Raw genomic sequence first — 13,485 nt, forward strand, 5'->3', positions numbered from 1 at the left:
TAGCAAACCTTTTAATGATTGCATTTGCATTAGAACATAAGAACATAAGAAAGGTTACAAACAAGAGGAGGCCATTCTGTCCCTCTTGCTCATTTGGTTGTTAGTAGCTTATTGATCCAAGAATCTCAACACAGTTTCTTGAAGGACCCCAAGGTGTCAGCTTCAACAAGATTACTGAGGAGTTGGTTCTCGACTCCCTCAATTCTCTGTGTAAAAAGTGCCTCCTATTCTGTTCTGAGTGCCCCTATATCTAATCTCCATTTGTGACTCCCTGTCCTTGTTTCTTTTTTCAGGTCGAAAAAGTCCCTTGGGTCGACATTGTCAATACCTTTTAGAATTTTGAACGCTTGAATCAGATCAATTCTGGTTGCTCTTCTTTGCACTCTTTCTAGAGCAACAATATCCATTTTGTAGCGAGGTGACCAAAACTGAACACAGTATTCTAGATGAGGTCTTACTAATGCATTGTATAGTTTTAACTTTACTTCCCTTGATTTAAATTCAACACTTTTCACTATATATCCGAGCATTTTGTTGGCCTTTTTTATAGCTTCCCCACATTGTCTAGATGAAAACATTTCTGAGTCAACATGAACTCCTAGATCATTTTCCTAGATTCCTCCTTCAATTTCAGTATATCCCATATGGTATTTATAACACATTTTTATTGTCTGCGTGCTGTACCTTACACTTTTCTGTATTAAATGTCATTAGCCATGTGTCTGCCCAGTTCTGAATGCTGTCTAGATCATTTTGATTGACTTTTGCTGCTGCAGCAGTGTTTACCACTCCTCCTATTTTTTGTCGTCTGCAAATTTAACAAGTTTGCTTACTATACCAGAATCTAAGTCATTCATGTAGATTAGAAAGAGCAGAGCACCTAATACTGATCCCTGTGGTACGCCACTGGTTGCCTCACTCCATTCTGAGGTTTCTCCTCTAATCCATACTTTCTGTTTTCTATATGTTAACCACTCCCTAATCCATGTCCATGCATTTCCTTGAATCCCTACTGCGTTTAGTTTGAGAATTAATCTTTTATGCAGCATTCTATTGGCCAGTGTTTATACACATTTTTGTTGAAGAGCTTAGTGTAAGAGTTAAAAAAAAAAAAAGGTGAATCAACCTCATCCTCTCAAGATAAGAGTACTCAGTCTCCAAAACTAGAGCTTTGAGAATAAAAACTGTTGTCAGTAGAATTCTGACAGCTTGTTCTTCATTTGAATCTAGTGTCAGTTTAGATTAATTAGAATTTAAATTACATTTCCCCATGCAAATTTATTAATCTGGATAAACTCCAGACTAATTTCTGCACTTCATAAAGATGTAATGTGTCAGTGACATAGCTTAGGGGAGCACTTTTTAATAATGCAGTAAACAAAAGCAAATATGAAAATTAACCTTCATTACTGCAAAGAAAATTACCAATAGACTAAATTTAAATTAGCAAGGAACTGCCATTGTTCATAAAAACACATTTTCCTTTTTAATTTAAATAATACAGATAAAAGCATGTAATGCATGCAAATGACATCACGTGTTGATGGATTGAATAAGTATGTCTTTTCCCATCAGTTACAATATTGAAAATGTGCAGCATTGTAAGATTTTTTTTTTTTTTTGCCTGTATTATTATAATAAATAAATAATACAAAATAGTCCACAGATATTTTATTAAAGCAGTTTATATTAGATAAAATAATATAAAACTTTAAATCAGACTGTTCTTTTTCTGAAATGTGTTGTCTGAAACACTGGATACTTCTAGGTTAGGGACTGAAATGTCACATTCAGATGTTATCAGTTAAACTACAGGGAAAACTAATTCTTAACCTAAAATGTGATCTCAGTAAATCACCATATTTAAGGGAGCTGCTTATTTATTTTTGTGTAACCCTAACCATACTATGAAATCTACAGTGGAGTCCATTTAACCTGTCACGGTATCAAGGAGCATGATTTAAATATATATTTTCTTCAAAAACTGTAACCGCAACTATCATTACACATTGAGTTTAATTTCAGAGAAAAGAAAGAAAACAAATAGATTTTAGTGTTACCAATACCTAATGCTGATTAAAAAGGTCCCACGTGCTTATAAACCACTAAACCTAAGCTCCAATTACAATGTATTGCTTGCAACTCACACTGATGCAAGTAAGACCAAAAGAGTGGTAATAAAATAATACAGTATAAGAATTAGAACTGAATCAGAGAGGATAGTGTGTATTCATGAGGGAAACTATGAACATTTAGCCAAATGACTAGGCAAGTTCTAGAAAGGCTAAACAGATAATTCAGTTTTGAATGTCATTGACAGTTGGAAATAAAGATGGGTGATTTGGCTGTCGGTCTTGGATCTGTAATACAAACAACTTGAATGTCATAAATCACCATCTGATTTATCCTAATCAGCCAAGGTCCTGCATCTGGAAAGGCATTTGTCATTTGGAGAAAGGCTCTGGCAATTATTTTAGCTACTGCTGCATTGTTTGGTATTGTGTCTCATGACAAAGAAAGAGAAGAAAGCAGTCACTGACTGCAAACCTGTAGAAACAAAAGTAAAACGAACCATTCTCAGTAAGTTAATGCAGTCAGTATTTTTTTTTTTTTTTTTTTTTAATGTTTGACGGTAAGGAATATATGAAAAGGGAAACCTGCTGTGTACCAAAATGAGCAAAAAAAAAAAAAAATGTAGGTACACAACAATGTGTATAATTGATCATAATTCAGCTGAAGGACTGATATAATAATTGATTTTTTAAAATCAATTATTCACATTTTTGTGTACCTACATTACCTTTCTCTTTATAGATATATAGGTAGATAGAAGGATTCAAATATATACAGTGCTTGGTATTGGATTAATCAACCATTTGGAATTGCAAGGACAAGATTCAAGTTTATTTTACTGTAGAATCTAGAAAAGGAGTAAGACTGTTAAAGTACAAAACATAATTGCCTGCTATTTTCATTTTTATATACTGTATACATTGGGAGGGTACAATTTGTTCTATTATAAAAAAGGTTCTTTGTTGATTGAAAAAAAAAAATCATAAAGATGAATCCTCATGCACAGCATGCAATCAGATTATCCCTGGACTAGATATTTACAGTGAGTCCGATAGCAATCAATGGTCAAGCTTCATTGCATTGTGAAATGTATTTGCACTCAGTTGTCCAGTGATAGTGTCCTTACCCTGGAAATAATTTAGTTGCAAATTGACTGGAAGATGGTGAAAATTGAAAGTTAAAATTAGAAATACTCATAATAAACAGCAGAAAAAAGGTCAGATGATGCTGCACAGGGATGAGATTGGAACACTTGGTAAATTAGGTTTTCTATTTGTCATGAAATGTATGCGACATGCCTACCCAACACTGCAGTAATATCCAGGCCAGTGTAAAAGATCATCTGGCAATTGGAAGTGGGAGTGTATTCTCTGATGCTCTTGGAAATTAGTATTGCGCCCGTGTCTTTGATGTGTGCAATTTTTTTTGGTGTCACTTAGCTAGATAGACTATTATTTGAAATACTGTCTTTGATGAAAAAAAACAAAAAAAAACATTTGTTTGTAGACGAGAGGAATACATTTATAGACATGGTTAGCTTGACAGATTGAAACACAGACAGGCATAAGATTACTATTTTAAATATTAAAAAAGAACAATTGGGTACACAAATATATACACAAATACAAATTTGTGTTCTATATTATTTTTGTTATCTGTATGTTGTTGAAAATATATGCTGAAGATACATATGTATACACAATATGCTGTGGATTCAATTAAGAAACATTTTCTGTTCCATGAGCCTGAAGGCAATGAATCTTGTCTGTATTCGGGGAGGAGTGCATAAAACTAAATAAAAGGGGTCCCCGAGTGGCTCATCCAGTTAAAGTGCTGCCACAGAGAGTGCAGGATGAGTCACACAGCTTGGACGGCATTAGTTCGCGTCCAGGCTGTGCAAATTAGCTGAACTTTTCTGGGGACCCCGAGGGGGCAGGGGCTTACTCTCCTCATCGTGCAACAGTGAACCCTATTGGCCAGACACTGAGCATATTCAGTGTAAATAAGAAGCAGGACTGATCTCTGTCTTCCGGGATCGGTAACCCGTCCACTTTTACTCCTTAAGTTGCTCGCCGTAAAAGCAATTTTGGCTTTAGGCTTGTGAGATCGGGGGACGCACACACGCCCTCAGAACGTCTGTGCTGTGTGAGGACTCGTTGTGGTGATTGGGGGAAGAAATATAATTGGACATTTCAAATTGAATAATTAAATAAAAAATAATAATTGGTCACTCTAAATTTTAAAAAATTAAAAATTAAAAAAAGCTAAATAAAACTAGGGGTTAAGTTTCAGCGCTGAGATCACATGTAAAAAATATGCTATATGAATATTATCAACTTCCGAGATGTACTACATAGATAATATATGCACAAAACAAGGTTATGCTGTAATTAGGTATATGTTTCTATATTTATGTAAATGGACTGTAGTATATTATATGTGTAAAAAGTTATTATCCCAGAAAAGCATGGTGAAATTAAGTAGCTATGTGAACACACATGCTGGTTATTAACAAATAATACATATTTAAACAAAAAATGACAGATATTTTGAACCTCATCAAACTTGAAGTGTTCACCACACAAACACAATGACAAAAACACTACACACAACACATATATCATATTCTAATATATATATATATCTATATTTATAACATTTATATATATATTATAATATATATATATATATACAGTGCCTTGCAAAAGTATTCAGACCCCTGACCAATTCTCTCATATTACCAAATTACAAATGGTACATTGAAATTTCATTCTGTTTGATATTTTATTTTTAAACACTGAAACTCAGAATCAATTATTGTAAGGTGAAATTGGTTTTATGTTGGGAAATATTTTTAAGAAAAATAAAAAACTGAAATATCTTACTTGCGTAAGTATTCAACCCCTGTGCTGTGGAAGCTCCCAGTTTGCACCGATGAAAGAAATTGCCCTAACGAGGACACGATTACCTTACCATTGGCCTCCACTGTGAACCAGTAAAGTTGCTGTCACATTTTCTGGATAAAAACCCCACTGTTGAAGGATCATTGGTAAGGCTGTGAATCTGAAGGAAAATGAAGACCAAAGAGCATTCTACAGATGTTAGAGATAAAGTAATACAAATGCATAGATTAGGGAAAGGGTACAAAATAATATCCAAGTGTTTGGATATCCCAGTGAGCACAGTTGGATCAATAATCAGGAAGTGGAAGCTGCATCACACCACCCAGACACTGCCAAGAAAAGGCCATCCCTCAAAACTCAGCGCTCAAACAAGAAGGAGACTTGTGAGAGAAGACAATCACTTTGAAGGAGCTACAGAGTTGAGTGGCTGGGAGTGGAGTAACGGTGCACCAGTCAACCATATCAAGAGCTCTGCATAACACTGGCCTGTATAGAAGGGTGGCAAAAAAGAAGCCGTTACTCAAAAAGTACCATATGAAAGAACGTCTGGAGTTTGCCAGAAAGCATGAGAGTGACCCAGCTGCGATGTGGGAAAAGGTTTTGTGGTCAGATGAGACCAAGATAGAGCTTTTTGGCCAAAACTCAAAGCACTATGTGTGGCGCAAACCTAACACTGCCCATGCCTGAAGACACACCGTCCCTACAGTGAAGTATGGTGGTGGCAGCATCATGCTGTGGGGATGCTTCTCATTAGCAGGGACTGGGCATCTTGTTACAATTGAAGGAAGAATGGATGGAGCAAAATACAGGAAAATACTGCAAGAGAATCTGCTTCAGTCTGCTAAAAAACTGAAGCTTAGGAGGAAATTCACTTTTCAGCAGGACAGTGATCCCAAGCACAAGGCCAAAGCAACATTGGATTGGCTTAAGAACAAAAAGGTGAATGACCTACTGTGGCCCAGTCAAAGTCCTGATCTCAATCCCATTGAGAATCTGTGGCACTGTTTGAAAATTGCGGTCCACAAGTGTCGTCCAACCAACCTGAACAACCTGGAGCAAATCTGCCAAGAAGAATGGGCCAAAATCATTCCGACACTGTGTGCAAAGCTGGTACATACTTACCCCAAAAGACTTAAAGCCGTTATTGCAGTGAAAGGTGGAGCTACCAAATATTAATGTGTGGGGGTTGAATACAAGCAAGATATTTCAGTTTTTTATTTTTCTTAAAAATATTTCCCAATATAAAACCAATGTCACCTTACAATAATTGATTTTGAGTTTAAGTGTTTTAAAATAAAATATCGAACAGAACGAAATTTCAATGTACCATTTGTAATTCAGTAATATGAGAGAATTGGTCAGGGGTCTGAATACTTTTGCAAGGCACTATATATATATATATATATATATATATATATATATATATATATATATATATATATATATATATATATATATACTAACATAACAAAGAGGAATTTCAAAAAAAAGATTTCAAATTTCAGGATTTGTTTAGGATTGGTTTCTTAGGCCAAATTCATTTGCACTGCATGGAAATATTTTGTATTGTGTAAGAAATGTTAGACATAGTATTACTCGTTCAGATGATTTTTTTGAACATGGTGTCATGAGCAGAATTTAATTTGTTTTGAGGCAACAGATCAGAATCCAGACTGTGCTGTTAGTCAGATAATGTTATTGATTCATCTTTCAAGGTAACATAAGGTTATCTAAACAAGAGAGAGCACATTACCAGATTCATTTGATACAGTCTGCATAGATTAGGTATCGAGGCATTTGGTCATTAAAACTCAAACATACCTTTTCATTATGATTCTTGTTTTTTGTTCATGTTTTTTAAAGTAATTTTCTTTCTCCTTTGTTATCATGCAGTGTATGCTGTTATCTAGCAAAACATGACTTAATCATTTAATCTTCATCTTAGTCCTCTAAATGGAATATTGTCATTTAAATATAAAATATATCTCTCTCCTGCATTCACAGGCATAAATACACTGGGTAAAGAAACTCCACCAAGTGCTGCAGTAGGGAAGCGGCCGCTACTGCAGGAAAAGGAAAATGAAACTGCATCCAAGAGACCCAAATCTGCTGAGGACAATAAGCTTAGCAATGATCAGGTAATGTCATATGTGCCCAGCACTGGGTAGTAATTAGACATTTCCAAGTACTGAAATCAGATTTATTCTGTCTGCGTGGTTGAAGATATTCATTTGCTGTAATGTGTGGTACTGTAAGTAGGATTTTGTAATGTATTTTTAGTTAAGACCAGCTTCAATTTAAAAGTAGCCCTTGTAGTAAGGGCGAGAAAGCAGGGCTCAGATGTCTATTTGTAATTTTATACCTTGACCTACAACAAAAAACCCATATTCATAAGTAAAACTCAAATGAAAGAACTGTAGTTCTTCAGGTATTCTAATGTTTTCAGATATACAAATTCAGATGGCTAATTGGTGCTGTTATGCCTTACTTTTATATCTCCGTATCATTTGAATCTCTCTTTTTTAATTAGGTCTACCAGTGCCCATACTGCAATTACAGTAACAAGGATGCAAACCGAATCCAGATGCACGTCATGTCGCAGCACTCAATGCAGCCTGTTATCTGCTGCCCTCTCTGCCAAGACGTCCTCAGCAACAAGATCCATCTCCAGCTTCACCTGACTCATCTGCATAGTGTTTCACCTGACTGTGTTGAGAAACTACTCATGACTGTAAGTATCTACGTTGCCAGTGAGTTAAAACATTATTAGAAGCAAAAAATATAACTTTTTAATTTATCTGCTATTTTTAATAAATGTTTAAATGTTTGAAAAATAGTCAGGTGAGTGTGTATTTTATATTTTTTTAAGCTGTGCTAATTGGAGATTCTGTCTTTTGTTTTAAAAGGTGCCCGTTCAGGATGTTATGTTGCCCAATAGCATGCATTTTCCAGCAACTATACAAGAGAAACAGTCTTCGACTGATACGACTTCAACAGTTATGGCAGAAGGATCCGGAAAGCCTTCAGGTAAAAACTACTGTTGAAATAGTATGGCTGTACTGAACTCGAATGCAGTTAAATCCTTTTATCGTATCATAAAATCCACTCATTTTATGTATTTATTTATTTTAACAGGTGTTAATTCTTCAGATGAAAATATTAACATGGTACAAAATAACTTAAAAGCTGAACTGGAGCTTAAGAACGAGGAACTCAAGCCATCGAACGAAACTTCGGGGGCAACTGATTGGAAGAAGAGCAGCAGCGAGGATTTCAAAACCTCTGACTTGCAGGAGCAGCTGAGTGAGCTACAGAAAAGGCAGCAGCTTTCAGTCTCTGATCGCCATGTCTACAAGTATCGCTGCAACCACTGCAGCCTGGCTTTCAAGACTATGCAGAAGCTTCAGATACATTCCCAATACCATGCTATTCGGGCTGCCACCATGTGCAGCCTCTGCCAGCGCAGTTTCCGTACATTCCTTGCTCTCAAGAAACACTTGGAAAATGGCCATCCTGAGTTGAGTGAGGCCGAAATTCAACAGCTTTGTGAAAGCTTGCCCCTCAATGGTGAGCTTTGTTCAGAAAGTGAAGCTAGAGCTATTGAAGAGGCACAAGCATTGGAAAGGGAAATTGAGAAAGAGGAAGACATGGATCAGGAAGGAAAAGCAAGTCCTGCAGGGAGTGACAGCAGTTCTGTTCCAGATGAGCTGGGTTCCGAACCAAAGCGGACTTTGCCTTTTAGAAAAGGCCCAAATTTCACTATGGAAAAGTTTTTAGATCCTTCTCGTCCATATAAATGCACAGTTTGTAAGGAATCATTTACTCAGAAAAACATTCTGTTGGTTCATTATAATTCAGTCTCCCACTTACACAAGCTAAAGAAAGTTTTGCAGGAAGCCTCTAGCCCTGTTCCACAAGAGACTAATAACAGCATTGATAACAAACCCTACAAATGCAATATTTGTAATGTTGCTTACAGCCAAAGCTCAACCTTGGAAATCCACATGAGATCTGTGCTACACCAGACAAAAGCCAGAACTGCCAAGTTAGAAACTAGCAGTAGCGCAGCCAGTGGAAACAGTAGTGTGGCACCTACAAGTAGCCCAGTTTCTGTTAGTCAAGGAAATGTAGATGCTGCAAGTTTACCAACTTTAAGTAACAAAGACAGCAATGTAGATGCCAAAGAAATAAACAAAAAGCAAGCTTCTGATCTAATTTCCACTCAAGCCACTCATCAGCCTCCCCCGTCACCAGCACAGTTTCAGATGCAACTGCAGCATGAATTACAACAGCAAGCTGCTTTCTTTCAGCCCCAGTTTCTAAACCCAGCATTCTTACCTCACTTCCCAGTGACCCCTGAGGCTTTACTGCAGTTCCAACAGCCACAGTTCCTCTTTCCATTTTATATCCCTGGGACAGAGTTTAATCTCAGTCCTGAGTTGGCATTGCACTCTGCTGCATTTGGGATGCCAGGAATGTCTGGATCATTACTGGAAGACCTGAAACAACAGATGCAGCAACAGCACCAGTTGGGGCAGCAACAGCTGCAGCTCTTGCAACAGCAGGCCCCGCAACAGCAAACTTCTCAGTCACAAATGCAGCATCAGAAACAGCAGCAACAAAGCAGTAAACCTGCTAAAATGGAGCAAAGTAACATAGTTGAATCTGAAATTCAGATGTCCAAGGATGCTGAAGAGCAGTTAGAAAAGCATGAGAGCAAAGCCAGGTATGACTGCCTAACTGACAGTGAAGTCACAAAAGAAAGCAAAGATGGCACAAAACAAAAGTTGTTCGAGCCACTCATCCCACCCCCTCGCATTGTCTCTGGTGCTAGGGGGAATGCAGCAAAGGTTTTGTTGGAGAACTTTGGCTTTGAACTAGTTATCCAGTACAATGAGAACAGGCAAAAGGTTCAGAAGAAAGGCAAAACTGGTGAGGAAGAGATTATTGATAAACTAGAATGTGGAACATGTGGAAAACTATTTTCCAACATCCTTATTTTAAAGAGTCACCAAGAACATGTCCATGGACAGTTTTTCCCAATTGGAGAGCTGGAGAAGTTTGCAAGGCAGTATAGAGAAGCCTATGATAGACTGTATCCGATAACTCCCTCATCTCCAGAAACTCCTCCGCCACCGCCACCACCACCACCACCTCCATCAACCCCACCACATCCACAGCCCTCTTCTACTGGAACTGGAAAAGCTCAGACTCCTGTTCCTGTACCTTTGCAAGCTCCACCTCCACAACCTCCACCCCCACCTCCTCCACCACCTCCTGCTCCACCCCAAGTCCAGCTGCCTATTTCAATGGACTTGCCTCTTTTCCCACCACTCATGATGCAGTCTATGCAGCACCCATCCTTGCCTCCACAGCTAGCCCTTTCACTTCCAACAATGGATTCCCTATCCGCAGATCTCACACAGCTTTGCCAGCAGCAGCTGGGCTTGGATCCAAATTTCTTACGACATTCTCAATTCAAACGTCCTCGCACTAGGATTACAGATGATCAACTAAAAATCCTGCGTGCTCATTTTGACATCAATAACTCACCGAATGAAGAGCAGATCCAAGAAATGGCAGACAAATCCTTCCTCCCACAAAAGGTTATCAAGCATTGGTTTCGCAATACTCTTTTTAAAGAGAGGCAGCGAAGCAAAGACTCTCCCTACAACTTTAACATTCCTCCTGTCACCACGTTGGAAGACATTAGACTTGACTCCCAATTTAGTGCTTTGGAATATTACAAGACAGATGCAACCATGAACAAGAGATCTTCTAGAACACGGTTTACAGACTACCAGCTGAGGGTCCTTCAAGACTTTTTTGATACCAATGCTTACCCTAAAGATGATGAAATAGAGCAGCTCTCTATAGTTCTCAATCTGCCATCTCGAGTGATTGTTGTTTGGTTCCAAAATGCCCGCCAGAAAGCCCGCAAGAGTTATGAGAATCAGGCTGATGCTAAAGATGAGAAAAAGGAGTTGACCAATGAACGCTACATTCGGACCAGCAACATGCAGTATCAGTGTAAAAAATGTAATGTGGTCTTTCCACGCATTTTTGACCTAATCACTCATCAGAAAAAACAGTGTTACAAAGACGAAGATGATGATGGCCAAGATGACAGCCAAACAGAAGATTTCATTGATGCCAGTGACCACATGCTGTCAAAGCAACCATCCATGTCTGGGCAAACGGATTCATCCAAACCTTTAGGAACAACGATCAGCTCTAGCTCTGGCTCAAGTACTCCTTTAATGCCTTCCCCAAAACCTGAAATGGGTAAAACTTCACCGAAACCTGACTTTCCAACAGAAAAACCAAAGCAAACTGAGGCTGTTCCAACCTCCCAAGTGACTAAGACTGTAGCTTCTTCTGAGCCACTGCCACCCCAGCCTTCAACACCTCAACCCCAACAGCAAAAACAACCCCAGCAGCAAATAGTTAGACCTCACTCTCAACCTCAGAATGCAGTAATCCCTTCTAGCCCTCTGTCTGTTGCCGTCACCTCGTTGCAGAACAGTCTACCTCCTCAGATGTTACAATACCAATGTGACCAGTGTAAAATTGCCTTTCCAACTGTAGATCTGTGGCAGGAGCACCAGCATATGCATTTTCTTGCGGCTCAAAACCAATTCCTTCATTCACAGTTCCTAGAAAGAACAATGGATATGCCCTACATGATCTTTGACCCCAACAACCCACTTATGACTGGGCAGCTGCTCACTGGAGCTCTTTCACAGATGCCATCACAGACCAGCTCATCACTTTCCACACCCCCTGGTACAGTACCAGGTTCCCTGAAACGCAAACAGGATGATAAAGAGGAAAGCAGTTCCAATGAAAAGGACGGTGGAAACAGTGGTGAAGATCAGCATCGAGATAAACGTCTCAGAACCACCATTACCCCAGAGCAACTAGAGATTTTGTATGAGAAGTACCTATTAGATTCCAATCCAACAAGAAAAATGTTAGATCACATTGCTCGAGAAGTTGGCTTGAAGAAAAGAGTTGTCCAAGTTTGGTTTCAGAACACCCGAGCTAGAGAAAGAAAAGGACAGTTTCGAGCAGTGGGTCCAGTTCATACTCATAAAAGATGCCCCTTCTGCAGAGCACTCTTTAAAGCTAAATCAGCACTTGAAAGCCACATCAGTTCCCGACACTGGCATGAAGCTAAGCAAGCAGGTTATAGTGTGCCTCCAAGCCCCTTACAAACAGCAGAAGATGAAGGTGTAAGCCCACAAAAGTACAGTTATTTTGAATATCCATCATTACCAATAACAAAGACCGAGTCAAGCGATTATGAACTGCCAGCTGCAACATCTACACCAAGTAAGCATTTACAAGTGTCACTGAATAGCTTTTTAAGCCCATCATCCTTAAAAGCAGAGAGCAGTGATGATGTGGAAGGCATCAATATGCATTCTGCAGATGTTTATGACCAAAACAAGATGGATTTTGATGAAACCTCATCCATTAACACAGCCATCAGTGATGCAACCACTGGGGATGAGGGCAATAATGAAGTTGAAGGCATAACCGGCTGTACCAGTGGAACAAAGCCTGCATGTTCACCTGCAGAACCGAAGGCTAAAACAAATCCCACACCAACCTCAGATATATTTGATGAAAAATTGTCCTACTCTCTTGTAAACTCATTGAGTTTCTCTGGAAAGGATAGTGACCAGTATTATAGCATGCAAGATGATGACCTAGATGACAATGCAGATCAAAGTGAATCTTCCAGTTTAGCTGACCCAAGCTCACCAAGCCCCTTTGGAGCCAGTAATCCTTTCAAATCATCAAAGTATGGTGGAGAGAGGCTGGGTAATAAGCGTTTTAGAACACAGATGAGCAACTTGCAGCTGAAGCTTCTTAAAACATGCTTCAATGACTACCGGACTCCAACCATGCAGGAGTGTGAAATGCTTGGAAATGAGATAGGATTGCCTAAGCGAGTTGTCCAGGTCTGGTTCCAGAATGCCCGAGCAAAAGAAAAGAAATTCAAGATAAATATAGGAAAGCCGTTTATGATGAGTCAAGATGGAGCAAAAACAGAATGTAGCTTGTGTGGTGTGAAATATACCGCACGTCTTTCCATTCGAGATCACATCTTCTCCAGGCAGCACATTTCTAAGGTGCAAGAAACAGTAGGAAATCAGATTGATAGAGAGAAGGATTATCTTGCTCCCACAACAGTCCGTCAGCTAATGGCCCAACAAGAATTGGATCGCTTGAAGAAGGCAACAGATATCCTTGGCTTTACAGCCCAGCAGCAAACAATGATTGACAGCAATGCACTTCATGGCCTTAGCCTGCCAACAGCTTATCCAGGACTATCTGGTCTCCCACCAGTCCTCCTTCCTGGAGTAAATGGCCCTTCTTCTCTACCTGGTTTTCCACCGAACACACCTGGTGAGTTAATATGACTTTATATGACTGAGTGAGAAATCATCTTCAATAAAAATGTTACTATTACATGTGCATGTGTTGTATGCATGAGAGC

At 38.9% G+C, this 13,485-nt stretch overlaps 1 protein-coding gene across 2 annotated transcripts in view; it reads left to right on the forward strand.

Moving 5' to 3' along the window:
• zfhx4 (zinc finger homeobox 4) overlaps positions 1 to 13,485 on the forward strand; it is a 91,895-nt gene that overhangs the window by 74,001 nt on the left and 4,409 nt on the right. For both annotated transcript variants that reach the window (XM_041247524.1, XM_041247525.1), the window contains 4 exons: positions 6,981 to 7,114; positions 7,507 to 7,707; positions 7,883 to 8,003; positions 8,112 to 13,394. In XM_041247524.1, coding sequence (XP_041103458.1) covers positions 6,981 to 7,114; positions 7,507 to 7,707; positions 7,883 to 8,003; positions 8,112 to 13,394 — 5,739 coding nt within the window. The remainder of the gene's footprint in view (positions 1 to 6,980; positions 7,115 to 7,506; positions 7,708 to 7,882; positions 8,004 to 8,111; positions 13,395 to 13,485) is intronic.

Source organism: Polyodon spathula, chromosome 4 (genome assembly GCF_017654505.1).
Source record: "Polyodon spathula isolate WHYD16114869_AA chromosome 4, ASM1765450v1, whole genome shotgun sequence".
Lineage (NCBI taxonomy): Eukaryota > Metazoa > Chordata > Actinopteri > Acipenseriformes > Polyodontidae > Polyodon > Polyodon spathula.